The sequence below is a fragment of the Ostrinia furnacalis genome, unplaced genomic scaffold (genome assembly GCF_004193835.3).
Source record: "Ostrinia furnacalis isolate ACB-3 unplaced genomic scaffold, ASM419383v2 OfSCF4632, whole genome shotgun sequence".
Taxonomy (NCBI): Eukaryota; Metazoa; Arthropoda; class Insecta; order Lepidoptera; family Crambidae; genus Ostrinia; species Ostrinia furnacalis.
The window spans coordinates 33901-58438 of record NW_021134871.1 but is presented as its reverse complement, the minus strand read 5'-3'; the positions used below and the strand labels follow the sequence as shown (position 1 = coordinate 58438).

General features: G+C 38.6%; 1 protein-coding gene and 1 long non-coding RNA gene across 2 annotated transcripts in view; one reads left to right on the top strand and one right to left on the bottom strand.

Moving 5' to 3' along the window:
* LOC114359730 (unconventional myosin-Va-like) overlaps nucleotides 1–24538 on the bottom strand; it is a 67851-nt gene that overhangs the window by 14743 nt on the left and 28570 nt on the right. The window contains exons 24-35 of the mRNA XM_028314217.1: nucleotides 23974–24148; nucleotides 23089–23178; nucleotides 22278–22462; nucleotides 21645–21773; nucleotides 20821–21077; nucleotides 18148–18274; nucleotides 17447–17525; nucleotides 15071–15166; nucleotides 13949–14057; nucleotides 13167–13310; nucleotides 11317–11396; nucleotides 5106–5215 (exon numbers count right to left, since the gene is read on the bottom strand). Of these exons, the coding sequence (XP_028170018.1) occupies nucleotides 5106–5215; nucleotides 11317–11396; nucleotides 13167–13310; nucleotides 13949–14057; nucleotides 15071–15166; nucleotides 17447–17525; nucleotides 18148–18274; nucleotides 20821–21077; nucleotides 21645–21773; nucleotides 22278–22462; nucleotides 23089–23178; nucleotides 23974–24148 (1581 nt within the window). The remainder of the gene's footprint in view (nucleotides 1–5105; nucleotides 5216–11316; nucleotides 11397–13166; nucleotides 13311–13948; nucleotides 14058–15070; nucleotides 15167–17446; nucleotides 17526–18147; nucleotides 18275–20820; nucleotides 21078–21644; nucleotides 21774–22277; nucleotides 22463–23088; nucleotides 23179–23973; nucleotides 24149–24538) is intronic.
* On the top strand, nucleotides 6707–7606 carry LOC114359729 (uncharacterized). The gene is made up of 3 exons (XR_003656444.1): nucleotides 6707–7072; nucleotides 7180–7409; nucleotides 7592–7606. It is a non-coding gene; the product is annotated as an uncharacterized LOC114359729 (long non-coding RNA).

The following is a 24538-nucleotide window of genomic DNA, read 5'->3' as shown; positions in this document are numbered from 1 at the left end:
TTTGATACTCAACTGACCGTATTATCTAAGATTTCGTCCTCCTTGGATGCGTTAAATGACACTGTTAAGGCCGTGCGCACCGACCACACTATGTTGAAAGAAACACTTGATAGTGTTAACTGCCGCCTAACAGAAATTGAGAAATCCCTAAACTTTTCGGATGAGCGCCAAGATGCATTTGATAAGCAATTACATGACCTAAAAGATCAAATGCAACAAACTTGCAACCTTCCAAGCCACGTACAAAAGCTAGAACACAAAATATCTAACATGGAACAGCAGGCAAGGGACTGTAATATAGAAATCGTTAATTTACCCGATCGCCGAAATGAGAACCTTGTTGACATTGTTATAAAGTTGGGAACAGTGATTAACCAACGAATCCTTGCATCCGATATTGTAGCTGTACACAGAGTCCCCCACGCTGACCAAAAGGACCCCCGCCCCAAGAATATAATAGTGAAATTTATCACAAGAATAATGCGTGATAACGTAATTGCCTCAAGTCGTTCTACAAAAGACCTCAATACCGAGCTGCTGGGATTATCCGGACAAATACAAAAAATATACATAAACGAGCATCTCACTATGCAGAATAAGCTCTTATTTCGCGAATGTCGCAACAAAGCTAGATCACAAAATTATAAATACACTTGGATCAAGCATGGAGTCATTCTTATACGCAAGTCAGACACTTCTCCTGTTATGGCTATTCGTACTGAACAAGATCTTGCTAAAATTAAGTAAATGTAGTACTAAATGTAGGTATTCCTTTTTCTATGTAAAAAACAATTTAACCGTTTTTGATCTATTTAATACAAAATTATGCTTTAACTCAGTTCCTAACCCTATAATATCGTTATTTTTATATAAACCGAAGTTTTTTGTTACTGGCGTAAATGAATTTGTAATTGTTAAGTTGCTTCTCAGTTGTACTTTCCTTACTATAAACTGGCATTTCCTATGTAGATTAAATACCTCAAATGTTTCATTAGCATTATTTGTGGCTGGCAATCGTGGTGACATGATAGTACCGTGGCATACCAATGATTTTCCATATTATTATAATTATTCGATGTTTATCCTCAATAGTTTAACCCAATTACATATAACAATACTTTATATTATTAACACACACAAAATTCGATAACACACTATCCATCTACTATCAAAACTGCCGCGGTCTCAGAACGAAACTAAACACAATCTATATGAATATCCTTACTCATACATACGACATTGTCATACTAACCGAAACATGGCTACATTCGGACATAGGAAGTAATGAATTTGTTGATTCCCGCTATGTTGTATACCGCGCCGATCGAAACCGTGACGCATCCGGCCTCCGGGACGGCGGCGGAGTACTGGTGGCCGTGCTGCGCTCGCACCGCTCCGCCACCTGTGCGGCCGCGCCCCCCGCCGCCCCCCTCGACCTGCCCCCCGTAGTTGATCATGTATTGCTACAGTTATGCATGGGAAAGACAAAATTAATTATTGGTGCAATATATATTCCTCCCCGGACTGATAGCGATGTTTACTTATCTTATTTTGAAACTATACGTGACTACATACAGATTGCAAATTGCGATAACTTTTGTATATTTGGAGATTTTAATCTGCCCCATCTCGAATGGTATGTTGATGGTTCACAAGCAAAACCTCTACAAAGTAGTCATCAAAAACCACCCAACTCACACCTCTTGGATTTTATATCACTATTTAATTGTTATCAAATTAATTTAATAAAAAATAGTCTTAATCGTCTCCTGGACCTATGTATAACTAATATAACTGATTCTAAGATGTATGGCGCACCTATGCCGCTTGTACCAATTGATGTGTATCATCCAGCATTCTACGTTTTAGTACCACTACCGACTGATCAATTAAAACCCATACATGCGACAGCGCAAACAAAATTCTGCTTTAAAAACGCTAACTATGAAGAGGTTAATAAGGAAATTCTAAAGATTGATTGGGATGACTTATTTCAAGAAAGAGATTCAGAGAGTAGTGTAAGTACATTCTACGAACATATATATAACATAATACGAAAACATATTCCATCCAAGATCATTTCTCACTCACATTTTCCACCCTGGTTTACATCATCATTGACACACATATTTAAAAACAAGAATGCGGCGTGGGTAAAGTGGAAAAAATACAAAAACCACTCTGACTACTTAACTTTCTGTATGTTTCGCAATAGGTTTAAAAAGGAATCGACTAAATGTTACAATAATTACATGAATCAGGTTGAGACTAGTATTAAAGACAATGTAAAGTACTTTTGGAAATATATTAAAAATCGTAAAAATCAATCCGATATTCCAAGTAACGTTTCATATATGGGTGTCAATGCGTGTGATCCAAGCGATATATGCAATCTCTTTTTAAGGTTTTTTGAATCGGTTTATCAGTCTTCACATGTTCCCGACTCCTTTGACATTGATGATATACTCGATATAAATAAAAAAACTCAGACAGATACACTTATTTGTGACTTATCTATATCAAATGATAGCATTATAACTGAATTAAAATCACTAGACGTGTCGAAGGGGCCGGGTACAGATAACCTACCACCGATTTTCCTTAAAAGGACAGCTCTCACAATCCACAAGCCCCTATATCTACTATTTAATAAAAGTTTAAGAGAGGGCGTTTGCCCTACAGTATGGAAATCTGCTAGGATCGTGCCGGTACACAAAGGGGGTTCTAAAAGAGATGTATCCAACTACCGGCCAATATCCATTTTATCGGCTATTGCTAAACTGCTTGAACGGTTAATACATGGTTATCTATACCCACACATTCATAAAAATATTTTAACACAGCAACATGGATTTGTTTCCAGGAGGTCCACTTTAACTAATCTCGTAGTCTATGCATCGGAGCTCTTTGGAAATATAGATGCCAATAAACAAACAGATAGTGTGTACACTGACTTTAAAAAGGCCTTCGACTGCGTGGACCACAGGATCCTTTTACAGAAGTTGGCGTACAACGGTATCCGAGGTAATCTGTGGAGATGGTTGAAATCCTATATTACAAATCGAACACAAAAGGTCATTATCAACGGACATGAATCTGACACAATTATCGTAACATCTGGTGTTCCGCAAGGCTCTATTTTGGGCCCTCTCTTATTCGTTATCTTCATCAACGATATTTGTGAATGTTTCAAACACTGCAAATACTTATTGTACGCAGATGATCTTAAGGTGTACCGTGTCATTGAAAATAGTGATGACCATGACAAATTCCAAGAGGACCTAGACAGACTGACTATATATTGCACTAATAATAAACTTAAATTAAGCTTAAATAAATGTAAGTATATTACCTTCACTCGAAAAAAGACCTTTAGACAATATGAATACTTATTATGTGACACAAAACTTGAGAGAGTGCATAGTATTAGAGATCTTGGTGTGATATTAGACGCAAAATTAACATTGGATAAACATATCGAATATATTTGTAATCGCGCATTTAAAATGTTTGGTTTTGTCGTTCGTGCTAGTAACGATTTTAAACGCCCTGCCACTTACGTCCATCTCTATAAGACATTAATACGTTCACAATTGGAATATGCCACTGTCATATGGGATCCCTTTTATAACATCTACATGGATAGATTAGAAAAAGTGCAGAAGAAATTCCTGAACTGCATGCACTTTAAGTGCCATAGAAGCCGACTGTCATATTCAACATTATTGCAGAAATATAAGATGTCTCATCTTAAATCCAGGAGAGTACAGCTGCAAGTAATGTTATTGCATGATTTCTGTCATAATAAGTACGACTGTAACGACATAGTAAATATGATTAGCTATGGAGTACCGGTCAGGCCGCGCGTTAGGACCTGCCGACCACACAAACTATTCAATGTTCCAACTGCTCGAACTAATGCTGGTAAACGCTCGCCTATTGCTCGCCTGGCCGATATCTATAACGAACATTTTAGTAATATAGACATATTAGCAAACAATAAGAACGCCTTTAGGAAACTAGTTTTTGAGCAATTGTACTCAATTGACTAGTATCATTTGTAAATTTTTTTAAATTTCTAATATTGTAGCTTCATCTTCAAAATTTTTATTTTTTTAATATTGTAGCCTTTGCTATCTTCATAATCTGATATATAAAATAATATTACCTTCCACTCTCATCGTAATTTACTCGTTTATATGTATAATATGTGGATGACGTGGTTGGTTTCACAATTGTAATCCTAGTAAGTAAGTAATATTATTTATAGTTATACATATTGTGAAGCTGTTTGTCTTCCCAAATAAATGAAAAAAAAAAAAAAAAATAGTAATTCCATGTATGCGTGTTTTTTTTTTGTTGGTTGTTCTTATAAATAAATAAAATAAACTCTCTCTTTCCTCTCTCCTCTCTCTATCTCTCTCTCTCCTAGCAAATAAATACAGCAAAAATTACCTGTTAATTCCCTTCTGCGTTTCGTAAGCAGACACCAGACGCCATGATCTCTGTTTATCCATCTGGGAGTCAAACCCGGGACCTTTCTGTTTTATATATCTCTCTCTATCTCTCTCCTATCTCTCTCCTCTTTCTCTCAGCATATAAAAGCAATTATATTACCTGTTAATTCCCTTCTGCGTTTCGTATGATCCGATCTTCGTTGATGACGTTCCATCTGAGTCAAAACCGGGACCTCTCCCTCTCTCTCTTTTACTCTCTCTTTCTCTCTTGCCATATAAAAACAATAATATTACCTGTTAATTCCCTTCTGCGCTTTGCAAGCTGAGGCCAAACGCCATCTGTTTATGATGTCCATTTGGGAGTCTATCCCGGGACCTCTCCCTCTCTCTCTTTTTCTCTCTCCTATCTCCCTCCACTCTCTCCTATTCTCGCCATATAAAACAACTAGCGGCCACCCTCTACTTCGTACGCGTGGATCCTGTTTTACCCCTTTAGGGGTGGAGTTTCGTAAACTCCTTTCTTAGCAGATGCCTACGTCATAACATCTACCTGCATGCCTTTAGCCCGATCCGTCCAGTGGTTTGGGCTGTGCGTTGATAGATCACTATGTCAGTCAGTCAGTCAGTCAGTCACCTTTGAGTTATTACCTGTTAATTCCCTTCTGCGCTTCGTAAGCAGAGGCCAGCTCGCCATCTTCGTTAATGATGTCCACGTCCGACCCGTAGTTGGAAGTCGCAAGCGACTTTAGATTCACCGTCTGTACAAATAAGGTTCATTTTACAATGACAAAGACAGACACTTTTTTTAATAAAAATTAATTTGTAAAAACATACTAAGTAAGTTACTTTAAAGTAAAATGATACGTGCAAGTAAAAAAGTTGGTATCTAAAACATAATTATTTAATTTGTGACACAAAAATAACATCAAAATCTTCTCTACTACTATAGAAATGAACTGTATTGAAATATTGCTTAAACATAGTTATCAAAAATTAATTTAGTCTAATTAAATAACTAGTATTAAATAAATTAATCAAATAAAAAATAGTACCATGCAATGACGCCAAAAGATGCGTGAGAAAAACAAAAATTTTCAGTAAAAACATAATATTGTAAGTAAATTAACCACAATGTTTTTTGTTTTTAGAACATAAACACATACAAAATTAATAAAACATGCTTATGTTTTAAGAGATATAGTTAATACATGTAAGAAATAAAAAACATGCAATGCATATAATGTTCATGCATTGTAGTATGAACTAGTATAATATAGTTCTTCTAACTTAGTCCGTGCCTGAGGCATGGTAGCGGCACGGGAGGGTGTTTTTTATTACGCCAAATGTCAAAGAGACTTCAGATACGTATGCTTTGCCACATAATACGTCAAAATCACCCCTCCCGTGCTACTTCCATATCTCAGGCGCTGACTGAGTTAGGCGCTAGAACTATTGTTAATCCATGTGAGAAATAAGAATCATGCAATGCATATAATATTCATGCATCGTAATATGACCACAGTCATGCTATTTTTTTACTCACAACATTCTTCAAAGCTTGGAACCATGGTTTCTGCACCCAAAAATGTTTATATTAATATTATTTAAATTATTTTATTCAATAGTTTATTGAAAACCTTATGCACAGTCTTCAAATAGGTCGTGACACCCAAAGTGGCCAAAAAAGGACAATGTTCATTTCTGGCTTGGCGTGGACAAGCTGCTAATGAAAATATGAATTTGCCAAAATTTTATAATTAATTTTTAAAGTATTCACTATGTGTAACTTTGTATCAATTTGCCTTTATAAAAATCCAATTTAAATAGTACTTTATGTGATAATTACAACTTCCTGTCTTTAACACTCATTTCAGTGTTGCCAAAATGAATCTTATCGGTAAGAATCGATTCATATCGATTGTTGTTCGACTATGACAATTATTATTTTTTTAAATACGTATTCATTAAAATGACATTTATAAAACCTTTTTAATATTCTAATAACACTACCAAAAATATTTAAATAACTAAATGAAACCTTATTTCACACACACCTCATTATACACCTTATTTCGAGTCATCTAAATACAATCGATTTTTATATCGATTATTTTTATTCATCACCACATTATTAGCATGGCAACACTGAAAATATTGTCACAGCTGTTATCTGTCATTCGCTTTGTTTTGTATTTTTCATCGTGAGTGTTGTTTAGTTCTCAAAACCAAGTTTTTGCCAAAATAAAAGCAGAAGAGTGTTGTATAAGTTTCCCTTTTGACATCTTTATTTTTTTTACCATGGTCCTCGATGCTTCCCTTCCCGATGACCCTGGCATACTCTCGAACTACGAATCTCACTCAACCAATGACCAATGGCTCACTTTCGGACATCGAACCTTGCCTAAACGCCGACCACGGCTTACGTATGGACTCCGAACCGAGCCCCAATGTTAACCCCAGCCCGATTTTGGATAATGCAACTAGCAATTCCTCAACCTCATGAGGAACCTATGATATGTATCAATTGTGTAGCTTACATGATGCAGAGGAGGCGACATAGCCTAGAGCTTATTAAGTTCAGTTGGTTATAATGTCAGTGGATGACTCCTCAGCTGGTAAGTTATTGAATGAGCGTGTGGACTTGTTGAATACCTTTTACAATGTATTTGATCAACTACCTTTACCGTAGATTACCATAATCCTAATAAAACTTTTTTTTTAGATTGATAACAGCAGTGTATGTTGTCACTCATGTTGGACCGTGGCCACGGTGTGGCTCTGCACCAATCAAGGACAAATAATATTACAAATGAAGAAGCAACCTCTAGCACTGGTCACTGTTAACGTGGATTGTCTTTGTTACAAATACGTTCCATAGACTGCATATTAACACGGAAAGAGAATCACATATTCGAAAATAATGTAATAATGGAACAGATTTCACCTCGTCAAGTAAGTTTTTTTATAATTATTTTCATTATATTTTATTAAAGACATTGGCTTGATATATTTGAACAAAGTGTATATTTTTTTCTATACAAATACTTCTTACTGATAGATAAAAATTGACATCACATCTCAATATCTTAAAGAATGAATTTTGAATGATACCATAATTAATTTCTTTGTTTCAGCTGCGGGGATCTGACCAAATATGTCATCCTTAAGTGGCAGTGAGCTGATCGAGCTGCTACACATGCTGTGGAGCCCCAACAAACACATGATGGGACGAGGATTCATTTGCCCTGATATTGGCCGAATAACAGTAGGTTGCTGTGCTCATGTTATGACAATTTTGTGGTTTTTGAGCTGGGCAAGGTATCAGGAACATGTATTTCCACCTGCCTAGTTCCTAGACAATATTTTATTGACCCATGAGTCAGATTAAAATAATAATAATAAAAAAATGGTGTTTTATTTTGCTTCTAACCTTTCTAGTCTTAATCAAAAAAAAAATTTTTTTTAAGGACTTGGATACAAAATGATATTTATATTCTGTTTCTTACTGGTATAGACTATTTAATAAATAACAAATTACATGCTGTAATGTCTGTCCACCTCAGGCCAAAGGTCCCATACTAAGTGGGCATAACCCTTTACAACACAACCTTATTCCAATTGTAACAAAGACGTGTTGCGAACTTTTGGCTACTTTGAGTGTCAAGAACTATTTGACGCTGACTGTACAGCCGACAGCACATCAAACTATAAACTTGTATTGCAAAATCACACTTAATACAAATTACATAAGATGCGCATTTAGCTTCATGTGCCGTCGACTGTACATAAGATTTCATCACGATTCAGTCCTAAATATTATGGCAACAGTATAACCGCCACCAAGCAAGGTATGCCTAAAGCCTGGTCTGTGAGCACGTAGAATTTTGTCCAATGACCCCAAGCTACCCATCCTTATCGCTCGCGCGTAATTATGATGCTGTCGCGACAGCAATATAATTACGCGCGAGCGATAAGGATGGGTAGCTTGGGGTCGTTGGACAAAATTCTACGTGCTCGCAGACCAGACTATACCTACAAGAACGTTAGTACAGTCAGAAGCAAAATAATTACTTCACTACTAATATTATAAAAGCGTAAACCAGTGCACCAAGAATTAGTGAAGTACTGACTCGGTTAAGGATTTTTAAAAATTTAAAAAATTATTTATTTGTATGTAATACATAGTGGACTGACGACCTCATAAAGGTAGCAGAAAAGCGCTGGATGCAGGTCGCTACCAACAGGTCAATATAGAAATCATTGGGAGAGGCCTATGTTCAGCAGTGGACGTCCTATGGCTAAAATGATGATGATGATGATGATATGTTAATAAATGTTTTTTAATAAAAGACGTTTATAATTATGAGTTCCTGAAAATTCAACAACTGTTTTTTTTAACAATAAAGCTTATAGCACAATCAACCCGGAAAGGAATCAACATCGTATCGCCTTTCGCTGCGAGGCGTTTACGTTACGGTGCGGATAAGTGTGGGTTGCGGTACGTAACATACAAAAATACTGACCGCCTCGAATTGATACGGTTACGATCCGTTTCCGGGTTGATAAGTGTGCTTCGTCTTTTACAGGTAATTTTACCTCCTTACACCTACAAAACAGGCCGCTTCTTGTCATAGGCAGATCTATAAACAACGTTTTGGCCATTGTCACGTCATCTATTGACAGTACTGACATTTTTTTAATGTTGGTAACACTTCTCACACTTTTACTGGCAACAAAATCTCTTAATGATATCCCATACAAACAAATCGCTCGGTGCACATTCTAATTCAAACTGTCACGATTTTTTTAATATTCATCATTTCACTACGCTTGAGGACACTTTTAAGTAACACAGATTGATTCAACTAAAATCGATTAAATACCAAAATAAAGCATTAAAACTGATCGACAATGCTTTCTTTTTAACTACACACAATAATCCACTTAGCACTTTAAAATTTGAAGTTTTAGTTACATAGCTTTGTTGATACGCTTCTTGGACCAAATTGTTGGTAATAAATTACACTTTTCATTCACTTTTAGGACTATATTTGAACAGTTAACACTATTAAAGCCTTGATTAAAAAGAGATTTGTCTAAAAACAATTACTCATACATAACTTCAACAAATAAAAATAAACTTTAAAACCCTAACAATAAAGTTTATATTCTGTTTCACGCCAAATAACCATCACTGTCAAACTGGACACAGACACAATAAGGTGAAAAATAACTTGTTGATTAAAATGTAACTGTAATTAATAACACATAAGACTGAATCTTGGAAAACTAAACGAACAGTTAATATTTACAGACCGTTTGTTGTTTTGACGCGTCGTCCATGAAGTGTTAGAATTTAGGAACCTTTATTTACTGAGATGTGTGAAAATAAAACATTGGAGATCCTTTGAACGGATATGAAACCCCTAAAAAATTGACTTAGAACCCGCTACGTAACCAAAGAAAATATAGTGCAAGAAGCCGATTGGCTAAATATTAAAAACAAGATTCCCAACTGTTTTTATAGCTCCCTCATGACAACGGAAAACTTTTTTTTATAAATGAAGCAATGTTTTCTTTGAGTAAAATGTTCTATCTACAATATTAAGAGCACTTTCTCTCCAGGTGGCATTAATACTTAAATTATAGACACTTAACATTTCCTAAAATACTATACCGAACCATATCCTAAGCATACTATTATTGACTCGGTTTTTTATCTGTGTAGCCTGTCAGATATGTCAAGACGAACTGATGGGTGATAAGACTTTATTGAGATAAAGTTTTATACTATGGTTTTATGGACTCAAGTGTAATAACGATAGTAATAGTCAACAGTACTTCAAGCTAAACTCTGTGGCATCTTATCTTGTTGCAATACGGGCTATTTTGCAACAAACATATCTGTCTGATGGGCTGTCGTCTGTACACATCTTTTTTTTTATGCATAACAATGCAGTTATTTGACCACAATCGCACCTGATGTTAGGTAGGATGCAGTCTAGGATGGGTACATATCTGCCCTGTAAGTGTCCATTCACTCTCGCCTTGAAAAGGGAAAGACAGCAGGCAACGAATTCCAGTCCCTAGCTATTCGCATTATAAAAGAGTCATCGAAACGCTTAGTGCGAGTAATATAAACTTTGTGGTATCTGGTATCTTAGATAGTTGTATTAAGGGCGATTATGCCACTATAACGTCAACTATGATGAGGTAGACTGTACATAATTCTCATAGGTTTCTAGTAAAAATAGGTACAACTTAATTTGTAGATAAAACTTTGCAACTGACTGTACTAATACGGTTAGTAAGGCCACGCCTCTTTTTATGGCCACGGTACCATTTTTGGCCAATCACTATCAAAAATACTGTAAATTTAAAATTATTTCATAAATTAAATAGTTTCAACTGGAGACTAATTAATATAACTAATTATAAACATTATGAAAATACATAATTTTGTTAGTTCATAACGCTTTACATCTTAGTAAAAAAAATTAAATGGCCAAAAATGGTGCTAAATATAAAGGTGGCCAATTAAGGTGGTACTTCTGCCCTATAAGCTCAGATATGATTACTTTACACAGGTTTTCTTTAATCAAATAGATATTGATAAAGCCTGGTCCGTGAGCACATAGAATTTTGTAAAATGACCCCAAGCTACCCATCCTTATCGCTCGCGCGTAATTATATTGCTGTCGCGACTGTGCGACGCGCGCCCGCAGTGAGTGTGCGAGCGGGACAGCAACATAATCACGCGCGAGCGATAAGGATGGGTAGCTTGGGGTCATTGGACAAAATTCTACGTGCTCACAGACCAGGCTTTAGAACATAGGTTGATAGATAGGCCGAAACATACCTGGTTAGACAAAACACTCTTTAGTTGGATGCACTCATCCCTCCTTCTGTCCAGTTCTTGCTGCATCACGCCAAGTTGTGCTGTAAATATAAGATATTACGGATTAAAGTCGAAAACCTCTATTAAATATTATATTTTGCAGAATTTTTCTGTATTTAATTATGACGTCACGACTAAAAATGTCGTGACCTGACCTACTTATAGTACAACATTTTAATAAGGTCTTTTCCAAAGGAGCACGATATCCTCTAAATTAGCAGACCCAAACAAGGTAAATAATAATAATAAATAAATAATAAATATCCTTAGACATTTTACACTGCGCTTCTAGTCCCAAACTAAGCAAAGCTTGTACTATGGGTACTAGACAACGGATATAAACATACTTAAATACTTTTTTTTTTGGAAATACATACTTATTATACATAGAAAACACACAGTCCAATACAAACAAATATGTTCATGCACACAAATGTTTGTACTGTGCGGGAATCGAACCCGCTACCTCCGGAATAGTAGTCCATTTCGAACCACTACACCAAACGGCCGACAAAGGTAAAATTAAGTAGCAGTAGACGGGGCACATAGCTCGTAGAACATAGGAGCAGTTCTTGAGTGGCGACCACAGACCGTAAATCGAAGTGTATGCCGACCTCCCGCTCGATGGACCGATGATCTGATGAAGGTCGCGGGAAGCGCCTGGATGTTGTAGAAATGCATAGGAAGGCTTTTGTCCAGTAGTGGACATCCTGTAAATGTTGAGATACTGAAAATACCTTAACTTCGAACTCCTATGTTCTTCTGATTAATTTCGCTACGGGTCCAATGGCAGTTTAACATTCCCCCGGGATAGACTTTACCGTCACTGGTTCGGTTACTGGTGGTCAAGCTGTAGATCCTGGCTACACAGGAGTTGCAGCGGTGGGAACGAGAGGTGGGAATAGTCCCGTATACTTACAAATAACTTCCTTAGAGACCAGGATGCTGTCTCCAGCAGCTCTCAGACGGTCCAGGTGTTCCCTGAGCTTCTTCCCATACAGGTTGGGGAGGCCTGATGGTCCTGTATTAGACCCTAGGCACTTTCACTACAGCCACAGGATTCAACTCTCACACAGCTTGCTCAATGGTACTGCAATTTCATGCTACAGAAGAGTGGGGATGGACCTATTCTACTTTGCTGGAGCCACACAACTTTTTTACAATACGTCAATACCTTACCTTTTACGATGGACACGGGAAGAGGGATGCATTCTAATCTGCTGAAACTATACGGCTTTCTCAATTAGTAAAAGCAGTATAACTTATACTGCTGAAAATTGGGTATGCTATTTTACTCTTTTGGAACCAAACAGGTTTTTAACACTGGTGCTACAATTTCCGTAATACATATACAGGCTACTGTCAACCAGTCAATCTGGATATCATTGGGGGAGACCTATGTTCGCCAGTGTCCTGTGGGTGATGGTATACTCACAAATAACTTCCTTAGAGACCAGGATGCTGTCTCCAGCAGCTCTCAGACGGTCCAGGTGTTCCCTGAGCTTTTGTTCGCAATCTCCAGGTCTTCCACCTTGAATCACTACTCACGCTGGTCGCATGCATTAGGAAGACCTGACGTTTCCATATTTGTCCTTTATCAGCTTCTGACGACAAAGAATGACTGATTCTACTCTGCTGGAATCACATGGTTTTCTCAATGTTGGTACTGAAATTCCTTACACACATGGTGGATAGAACCTTATAAAGATTTCGGGAAGGCGATTCAATGATTCTCTCAGTGCCACTTCTCTCTTATGTTCACCAGTGTCCTGTGGCTGAAATGATGATGATGATGATGATGGGATACTTACAAATAACTTCCTTGGAGACCAGGATGCTGTCTCCAGCAGCTCTCAGACGGTCCAGGTGTTCTCGCAGCTTCTTGTTCTCAATCTCCAGCTCTTCAACCTTGAATCTGTCGATGTTGGGGTTGGTGGGAGGCGATGAGAGGCGGGCTGTTCACAATATTGAAGGTTTTAGTAACAAAAACAGATTAAAAACTGTAACACAGCTACGGACAAAAAAGGTCATAGCAGACTTATCAACTCGGATAGGGATCAACACCGTATCCCCTTTAGCGAGCTGTCATCGCGTTTCGCGAACTGTCATCGCGTTTCGCGCGCTGTCATCGCGTTTCGCGAGCTGTCATCGCGTTTCGCGCGCTGTCATCGCGTTTCGCGAGCTGTCATCGCGTTTCGCGCGCTGTCATCGCGTTTCGCGAGCTGTCATCGCGTTTCGCGAGCTGTCATCGCGTTTCGCGCGCTGTTAACCGTGAGGCGAGGCGTTTACGTTACGGTGCGGATAGGTGTGCGCCTCGCGTTGATACGGTTACAACCCCTTTCCGGGTTGATAAATGTGCTACCAGCCTTGAATTCATTATGGCACCTGTGACGTATGCTACTGCTTTATCCCCTTTGGTGCATGATTTACTATCGTTTTAAAATAGTTTAGGTTGATTTACTCTCTCCCTCTCACTCGCTCTTTATAAATCTAGAATATGTTGTTTTTAGTTCCATTCATTTTCTTATGCTCTTTCTCTCTTACACAAATATGAAAGACAAAGATATAAAATATATCCTATCATTCTACTCACTCATGAGTCGTTCCTCCAAATCGTTGGCTCGTTTGGCAGTGCGGGATAACTCGCTCTGAAGCGCCGATATTCTATTCTGCATGCGAAGGACTAAGCCGGCGTCTGCGATCTGTTGAAGGATTTCAATTCAAATAGAAAGACTTGAAAGAAATAAAGAAGAAATGGTTATTCAGTATCATCGACAATACACTTAACTTATAACAATACTTAAAAATAGGGGTTCATTTAACTGAAAGTCCGGGAGCCCATAAGAATAGAATAAAATATTTTTATAGCTATTTCTGTGTACAGTTTTCAGAATACTAATCTGCAACATCTATACTAAATATTATAACTGCGAAAGTAGCTCTGTCTGTCTGTCTCACTTTCACGCTTAAACCACTGAACCGATTTTGATGAAATTTAGTATGGAGATAGTTTGAGTACCGGGAAAGGACATAGGATAGTTTTTATCCCGGTTTTTGAAACAGGGACGCGCGCGATAAAGTTTTTCTGTGACAGACAAAATTCCACGCGGGCGAAGCCGCGGGTGGAAAGCTAGTAATAAAATATATTACAGATAGCTCATATTGAGCAATTAGAGCATGCTAAATTGCCTACGTCATGTGATATCACGATAAAATGCATCTCGGTAAAGTTATGAATGAGGATTTTGTTATTATATCTATTTTGTCGATAGTTTGAGAAACTACTTCAATAGTCTAATAATAACCTATCTCAGACCTTTCGATTTCGTTTTCCAGTGTCTTTTATTAATTGCAAACCATGTCACACAATTTATTTTATTTATTTGTTTAATTACATAGGTTTCAGGCCTTATTATAATATCACAAGGGGGACAGATGACCCCGTAAACATGCAGGAATGGCGCTTCCAACCGGCCAATCTGAAGATCATTGGAGGAGGCCTATGTTCAGCGATGGACGTATCGTCTGGACGTATAATGATGACGATGTCTTAAGCAACTCCTAAAGATGTAACCTCAATGACCGCTGTCATCATCAATCCCTAATGTTTAAGTGATGGCATTTTAACACATAGCAGTAATTTTGTTTTCATAGGGGTCACTTAACACTTAAGATTGATGGTGAAAATGGACATAAAGATTTACAAATCACTTACCGGACTGGGCCCGTTGTGCGAGCCGGCGGACCAGTTGACAGCTTCCAGCGCCGGTCTCGTGGTCTCCACGGAACGGACCGACCCGTACCCGTAGTCCTGTTCAACAAATGATTTGATTAATATACGTAGAAGTATTTTATTTATCTTCAGGTCATTAGGAACAATAGCTGATAGATGAAGGTTTCGGACTGGCCGTCTCGAGATTCGAGAAATGCTGGTTCAAACCCCGACGCTGCCCGAATATTGTGGTGAACCCACTCGTGACACAAGCATATTTAGCTTAGTACGAGTACGAGAGGTAAAGTCAAAGTCAAAGTCAAAATTTCTTTATTTGTTTGGACTAATAAATAGTTCTTACAAATCGTCATTTTGCTCTTAAGGAGCCTCTACATGTCTCATAATCTTTTTACCCTACCAGCGCTTCGAGACCAACATTTGGCAAGTGCTGAGAAGAAGCGCCGCAACAAACTCAGTCACCACTGTCTGCCGGTTAATATAAATAAATAGAAATAGTAGTAGTAGGTACATTCGATTCAGGAGCAGTTCACTGAATTTACCATGCATTCTTGTATGGTGTATCTTATAAGAATGGGTATACAAGATTGCGTGGTATATTAAACAAGGTAGTGACGTGCTAATGATGTAATTTTATAGTAATTTCATGTGTGTAACGTATTTATTTCTGATCGAGAATTTACATTTATTACTGTTACCATAGGTACCACTTAATCCAAATTATAAAGTTTTAAGTTCATTAAAATTACTGATTTTTCTATGTTAGTTTTATTTAATAATAATCATTTTTTAATCTTTCATCGTCAAATTTATATGAAAATAGTGACATTTCTACCGGAATTAATAATACAACATTAACATGTTTTTAATTGAAAACTGTCACTGTCTCAATTTTAGTGGAAAAGTGACACTATTTTTAGGGAAAAAATTAAATATTAAATAAACCATTATGATAATTTGAAAGATAATTATATTCCCATAAAAGCCAAACAAGCCACTACTGGTATTCAACAAAAAACAAAACATTTAAGAACATTTTGCACACTTTGCAAAGGTTTTAAAATTTGAGTATTTCAAATGCTTTTCCTGAAAAATCGACTTTTTTGTATAGTGACGGTTTGATTATGAACGTGCGATATGTAAACAGTGCGTTCGCTATTCATCTAACGAACCTCGCGCTTTGCAAATATGTGAACAGTACTGCGCGACACACTCAGGAGTATTCGTCGAGTCACAGTCGTAAGACAAATGGCAACCACGATTGTAATCTAATAATCATTTAATATTTACCAACTGAACTTATATGATAAAAATTATAAACCAACTTACCGAATGACAAACTTGATCCTTTTGTCTAATAGGACCTGCCCTTTGAGGATTTGCTCTTCGGTCACTTCCTTTATTTCTTCATCTGAAAAAATTAAAGACTACATAAATACAAATGATATAACATTCAGAATGCCAATGCCAGAATGTCATTCGGAAGCCCAGAGCGGACATCCGGGCGATTCATAAGACTGATTTACAAGTATTAAGTATTTAACTACTACATTTTCCGGGTAAGTTGGTGGGCTGGGCTTGTCACTTGATACTTTAGACAAGCAGTTTCATAGTTAACAAGAGCTTCAAAACTTAAATACGTTTTGANTTTTTTTCAAATCTACCTTCATTTGCGTTTTTTTTATTTTTATTATGATGTTTTCTATGATATTAGCATACGTTCAGAAACGCTTATAAAATGTGTTACTTTTTATAATTAAAAAAGTACTTCGTAGACATATGGCAACACTATGCATTTAAGGGTTAAGCATGTGATCTTTAACTATATCTTTAAATTTATTACTAATACTATACTATTGGTAACGGGACTATTAGTATTTTTAGCAATGCAAATCTAAATATACAATAACTCAAAGGTGACTGACTGACTGACGTAGTGATCTATCAGCGCACAGCCCAAACCGCTGGACGGATCAGGTTATGACGTAGGCATCCGCTAAGAAAGGATTTTACGAAACTCCACACCTAAGGGGGTAAAACGGGATCCACGCGTACGAAGTCGCGGGCGGCCGCTAGTTACTGATATTCTTTTTATTTAAAGTCTCTACAGGAGGTCACTGCAGGATAATGACGCTCTCCAATTTACCAGGGACAAATGGAGGATTTGGCCTACACTCCCTACGCTGGCCGGACGGGCTGGAGAGGCCTGATGGTCCTGTGTCTCTTAGTCGCCTCTTACGACATCCATGAGAAGAGTGCAGGTAAATTAGAGAGTCGTGCTCCTGCCTTCTGTAGAGACTGGCCTTTTAAAAAGTCTTTAAGACTGGAAAGTACGGATTACGAAAAAGTGTTGTAACTCACATCTTCAACGGTAGTTTCTTGCTGTGAGTTGGTGCTTGCGTCCGACAGAGAGCGTCTGTGTTCTTTTGGTGGTGGGGCTCTGTAACAAAAAAATACAACAGTGAGGCCCACATAATAAAGAATATTTTTGTTCTTCAACATTTTAATCTCTCTACGATTGATTGAAATGTAATTTTTCATAAAATTTCGAGCTAGAAATTAAATCAAAAAGTAGAGGCGATTCTCGGGTCGATAGTTAGAACCCCGTCGAATCTTGAACTATTGGGGTGAACTCACTTCTAAGTCCTAACATAATCATATTTAGTTTAACTGGGGGTCTGTAGCAGAATGTGCACTTCGCAAAATGCGCACTTTCTGTGCAAATATAAAGGCTGAAGAGTTTTCTATAAACTTACCATAGAAAAGGGCGTATTTTGCGAAGTGCACATTCTGCATCAGACTTTACAACTGGATCAGTTAATCCTACTAATATTATAAAGGTGAAAGTTTGTGTGGATGTTTGTTACTCTTTCACGCAAAAACTACTGAACGTATTTTGTTGAAACTTTACAGTATTATTATTTGTAACCCAGATTAACGTATAGGCTATAATTCATGTGAATCTGTGGCACTAAATTTCACGCGGGTGAAGCCGCGGGCAAAAGCTAGTCTAATTATGAAGTTAAAATATTTCTTTCAAAAAACAATATACTTCCACATACCGTTGCAAGGAGTCCAACCGCTCTTGCAGTTCGTACTGCGAAGACAGCAGTTTCTGCCGGCTCTGCCTTTCTGCCTCTAGTTCTGCGCTGAGAGCTTTCTTCTCTAGCTCGTGCTGCTTGTCTCGGTCTGGAAGAAAAGATCACATTCATTTGTAAATCTAAATATATATAACTCAAAGGTGACTGACTGACTGACATAGTGATCTATCAACGCACAGCCCAAACCACTGGACGGATCGGGCTGATATTTGTCATGCAGGTAGATGTTATGACGTAGGCATCCGCTAAGAAAGGATTTTTCGAAACTCCACCCCTATGGGGGAAAAACTGGATCCACGCGTACCAATTCGCGGGCGGCCGCTAGTTTGTAATGTAATAAAGAAAAGCATAACTATGGCGACAACAGTCCAACTGTGTCATTGAATGTTTGAGACAATAGATTGTGTAAGACCTTATGTACAACATGGAATGCAATAAAGATATTGACTATTGAATAAGGGATAAAAAATACTGAAGAGGAAAATCATAGAACTGTGTATGCTTTTAATAAGAAAAAGTGTTTTTGGACGTGAGTCTCGCTGGTTTTCTGTCAACTTCTGTGAATGTCGGGAAAAGTCGCGGGCTAAACTTAGGGTGGATTGCACCATCTTACTTTAACTCTATCCCTGTCTATTTCACAAAAGCACCGAATATCGTTAGTCTTAGTTAAAATAAGATGGTGCAACTCATCCTAGTAGGTAACTAATGACATCTTTCACCTTAGGATAAAGTAATTACAACACAAAAAATGTCTATAATCATCAGGTCATTTAGTCTCCATTGCAGGAGCACGACCCTCTAATGTACCAGAGGCAAATGGAGGATTTGTCCTACACTCCCCACGCTGGCCAGACGGGTTGGGGAGGCCTGATGCTCGCATATTTATCCCTAAATTTGCTTTACGACATCCGCGGGAAGAGTAAGAATAATTACACCATTCGACTAAAGTTTTTCTACACCTTTATTTCTTAATTACCTTTCCAAAACCTGGCCCTGTTTTCAAACTCCTTGTTCCACACATAGGTATCTTTTACAGGGGGAACAGGTGATTCCGTTATTATAATTTCTGGAGTTTCGGGAGGCACTACCATTGTCTATGAATTGGAGAGAATACCACTGTACACTGGTTGGAAGTCGAACCTTAACTTCGAACTCCTATGTTCTTCTGATTAATTTCGTTGCGGGTCCAATGACAGTTTAACTTTCCCCCGGGACAAACTTGACCTTCACTGGTTGGATTATTTTTTTATGCAGAACAAGGCAGGTATTTGACCGCAATTGCACCTGATGTTAAGTGAAATGCTGTCTAGGATAGTAAAATTCATAGTTTTCAGGTTCTAAGCTATATCTTAGAAAAAAAGTTATAAACAAGACTTTGTCATATGAAATTATCACAAAAAAATGCTAACTGATAAGTCTTTATGCCTTTTTGTATGGATAACCTATAACACAAAAATTAAAAACACACCACTTATTTACACTGTAATTTCACAATAACAATCCTGTGTAATCAGAATAGTATGTCTCCATAGATTAAAAGCAAACACTAAACGCTATAGGCCTACATTTTACACAAAATAGTGTTTAGTATGCAAAAACCAATAAAAATAGGTCTAGGTGGTATGCGTGATAGATTGATCTAATTATTTAGCATCAATATTATCAATATCTTATCAAATTAATTTGTACCCAGATACGCGTTGATAAGGACTTTGCTTGGTGTGCGGTACTTCCTAAATATTGTGAATCTGACGATCGATATATTAGTTTGGAATCTCTACAATAATATAATCAACTAGCGGCCGCCCGCGACTTCGTACGCGTGGATCCGGTTTTACCCCCTTAGGGGTGGAGTTTCGTAAAATCCTTTCTTAGCGGATGCCTACGTCATAACATCTACCTGCATGCCAAATTTCAGCCCGATCCGTCCAGTGGTTTGGGCTGTGCGTTTAAAGATCTCTATGTCAGTCAGTCAGTCACCTTTGAGTTATACTCTTTAGATTGACGTAGGTACTTTTTATTAGCATTCGAAAAATGACTCTCCCAGTCTCTGACGATCCCATAAATTTTGTATGGCTATGACGTCACAACTCGTGATTTCAATTTTTCTATTTATTGATTTCAAAACTAACCCTGTTTTTAGAGATCAACTGCAATGATTTTAAAACAGTGTTAAGGTCATAGCTGACTTATCAACTCGGAAAGTGATCAACACGGTATCGTCTTTCGCGCACTGTCAACCGCGAGGCAAAGCGTTTACGTTACGGTGCGGATAAGTGTGCGTTGCAGTATGGAGTTTCATACAAAGAATACTGACCGCCTCGAGTTGATACGGTTACGATCCCTTTCCAGGTTGATAAGTGTGCAACTACCTTTATTCATATAGCAGAGGTTTAAGATATAGTCTGGTCCGTGAGTACGTAGAATTTTGTCCAATGACCCCAAGCTACCCATCCTTATCGCTCGCGCGTAATTATGTTGCTATCGCGCTCGCACACTCACTGCGGGTGCCAGTCGCACAGTCGCGACAGCAATATAATTACGCGCGAGGGATAAGGATGGGTAGCTAGGGGTCATTGGACAAAATTCTATGTGCTCACGGACCGGGCTTTAGCTTAAAATATAAAAATGTACCTTCTATAGCCAGCTCGTAATGTTCCTTGTTGCTTCTCAACTCATTCGCTAACTTTTCACTCTCCATTTCCAAATCTTCCTTCTCTTTCTTATACTTCCGTTTCATTTCCTCCATCTGCTCCACCATGACCTTGTTGCTGTCTCGCTCTTGCGCTAGTTCAGCCTTCAGCGACTCGATCAGGTTGTCCTTTTCTACCCTGTCCACTTTCAGGGTTTTGACTTCGATTTCTACCAGTTTGAGGCCTTCCAGTTTTGCTCTGTGGACAAATAAATACAATAGACATTTTGTGAAAACCTTGGAATCTATTAAAAGTGAAAAGTCTCAAAGTAGGTCGATTTTCAATTATCTCAAGTGGGTCGCCTTTCAGTGTCTTAAATGAGTCAATTATACTTGGTTTCTTAAATGGGTCGATTCCTTAGTGTCTTAAGTGGATCGACTCCTAAGTGTCTTAAATGGGTCGACTCCTTAGTGTCTAAATGGGTCGATTCTTTTTAGTGTCTTATATGGTTCGTTTCCTCAGTGTCTTTAGTGGGTCGATTTCTAAGTGTCTTTTGTGGGTCGATTCCTAAGTGTCTCAAGCGGGTCGAGACTAAGTATCTTAAGCAGGTCGAGACCAAGTGTCTTAAGCGGGTCGACTCCTTAGTGTCTTAAGTGGGTCGACTCCTAAGTGTTTTAAGTGGGTCGAGTCCCAAGTGTCTGAAATGGGTCGATTGCCTGGTGTCTTAAATGGGTCGAGTCCTAGTGACTAAATCTGGTCGAGGCTGCTTAGTGTCTCAAGTGGGAGTGTGTTAAGTGGGTCGAGTCCTCGTGCTGCTGTACTGACCTCAGCTCAGCCACCTGCAGCGCGAGAGGGTCGATGCCCTTGGCCCGCTCGAGCGCCGCGCCGAGCTTCTGCTGCAGGCTGATGATCTTGTTCTCCAGGCCCTTGTTGAGGGACTTCACGTGGTCGAGGCTGCTTAGTGTCTCAAGTGGGAGTGTGTTAAGTGGGTCGAATCCTTAGTGTCTTAAGTGGGTCGTTTCTTTAGTGTCTTAAATGGATCGAATCCTTAGTGTCTTAAATGGGCCGATTCTTTTTAGTGTCTTAAATGGGTCGTTTCCTTAGTGTCTTAAGTGGGTCGAATACAAGTGTCTTAAGCGGGTCGACTCCTTAGTGTCTTAAATGGGTCGATTCCTTAGTATCTTAAATAGGTCGATTCTTTTTAGTGTCTTAAATGGGTCGTGTCTTTAGTGTCTTAAATGGGTCGAATCCTTAGTGTCTTAAGTGGGTAGATTACCAAGTGTCTTAAGTGGGTCTACTCCTTAGTGACTTAAGTGGGTCGATTCTTAATGTCTAAATCTGGTCGATTTCTTATAGTCTTAAGCAGGTCGAGTCCTCAGTGTCTCAAGCGGGTCGAGTCGTCAGTGTCTCAAGTGGGAGTGTGTTAAGTGGGTCGAGTCCTCGTGCTGCTGTACTGACCTCAGCTCAGCCACCTGCAGCGCGAGAGGGTCGATGCCCTTGGCCCGCTCGAGCGCCGCGCCGAGCTTCTGCTGCAGGCTGATGATCTTGTTCTCCAGGCCCTTGTTGAGGGACTTCACGTGGTCGAGGCTGCGAGCTTCGATGCGTAGGCGCTTGTACTGGCGGCGGGCTAGGAAGCGGCGGATCTGGATGAAAAAATAAATTAACCTTTATTTTATCACCATTAAAAATGTATTTTCTGTGTGTCAAAAAAACACTGTCAAACACTTTTTGATCTACAACTTGACCGCCAAAAACCCAATGAGTCAGTGAGACCAATTCAGATGAAATTGAGGATTTGACACCAATAACCAATAATTCTATAATAATAATAATAAATACTCTTTATTGTACACCACATAAAAAGAAACAGAAAGAAAAGGAACACATAAGGTACAATTAGGCGGTCTTATCGCTATGAAGCGATCTCTTCCAGACAACCTATAGAGAGGACAGTTACTTAAAACAAATGAAGGGGAAGGCGGTGTCGACACTAATGAAATAAATAATAATAAACAAAAGTGTAAAAATTCTTCTTCTACAGCACAACTTTTTTTTAAACGCTCTTCATTTAGGTCATACAAACTCAATTACTTTCAAAACAAAAGTAAATTAAGATTTTTGGTTGCTTTGTAATTGGTAAAAATTAGTCAATTGAGTTGGCTAAATGGTGACGTCACCGGCTTGTATTGCTCTACAAAAACTATGGGAAAGTCTCGTTTTGAAAGTTCTTAAAAAGTACATCAGTTGATTGGTGGGGTCAAACACTCACAGATGCCTGCGCTATGACGATCTGCCGTCTCATCTTCTTCACGCGTTTGCGAGCGAGATAGCCGCGAGCGTAGCGTTGTATCGTCAAGACCTGGGAACAAGTATGGTAATAAGTATTTTTTCCATTAATTAGGTTTTTAGTTTGATATTATTTAAGTATTTAATACAGCCCTATGGCAAGCCACCGCAGTCACCGGTACTTAGAGTACATACGGTTCAATTTCCTTCTAGCGAGATGCTTTCTATGCCAGCGACTTTGGGCTCTATTTTAGTAGAAATAAGACACACTTTTCTTCACTTCTCTATATGAATATGAATGAATAAATATGCAGGCGAATTTGAACTCTAACGACACTTATCCGCCTTGACCAGCCTCTTGTTCTTATAAAATCTTCTTGCCAGGAGCCTCCGGGTTCGCGCTTGGAGCCCTATCGCCAGCCGTCTCAGCCGCTGGTACTTTGAGCACATAAAGTTCACTTTCCTACTAGCTAAGTGCTACCTACACAAGCGACTTTGGGCTTTATCCTAGTAGACATAAGGCATACTTTCCTTCTTGCCAGATAGTGACTGTACAGGCGATTTTGATCTCTAACGACACGGACTTATTCACATACTAGGGCTCACTCACCGCCATGACTCGCCTTTGTCCTTATACAATCTTCTCGCTTGGAGCTCTATCGCCAGCCGTCTAAGCCGCTGGTATTTGTAGTCCATAAGGTTAAATTTTCTACTAGCAAACTACTGTCTATTCCAGCGACTTTGGGCTCTACCTTAGTAGACATAAGGTACACTTTCCCTATATCAATGTGCTACCTATGCAGGCGACTTTGAGCTCTAACGACGGGTTTCTTTATAGTGTAAAGTTTATACACTAGGGCTCACTTACCGCCTTGACCCGCCTCTTGTCCTTATACAATCTTCTCGCGAGGAGCCCCCGGGCTCTGGCCTGGAGCCCTATCGCCAGCCGCCTCAGCCGCTGGTACTTGGAACGAGCTAGCCAGCCGCGGACGCTGCGCTGTATCTTGACAGCGGCTCGATTGCGGCGGACCTCTTGCGCTTTGCTGGAAGGAAATATACGTTTAATAATCATTTTAGCTGACTGATTAAGGCTGGGTTGCTCCAACTTATTTAACTTTAACAAACGTCAAACAAAAGTCCGTCAAATTCTATACAAAAAACATCGTTATGGTCATAGGTTACAGTTGAAACAACTCAGCCTAAGGTGTGTATTACAAACACGAATGAAGATACATATTTTTAAAACGTACACACGGCCACAGTGTTAACTATCCATTTCCGTTTTTGCTCTTGCTCTTATCAAATGGTGATTCTTTGCGATAGAACGAGACGACATGACCGGCAATGGGAAGTTAACACTTTTGCCGATAGTACGGTGCAAGCTGTAACTATGTGTGGGTAAATATTTGTACAAATAAGATGCAAATGTTTCG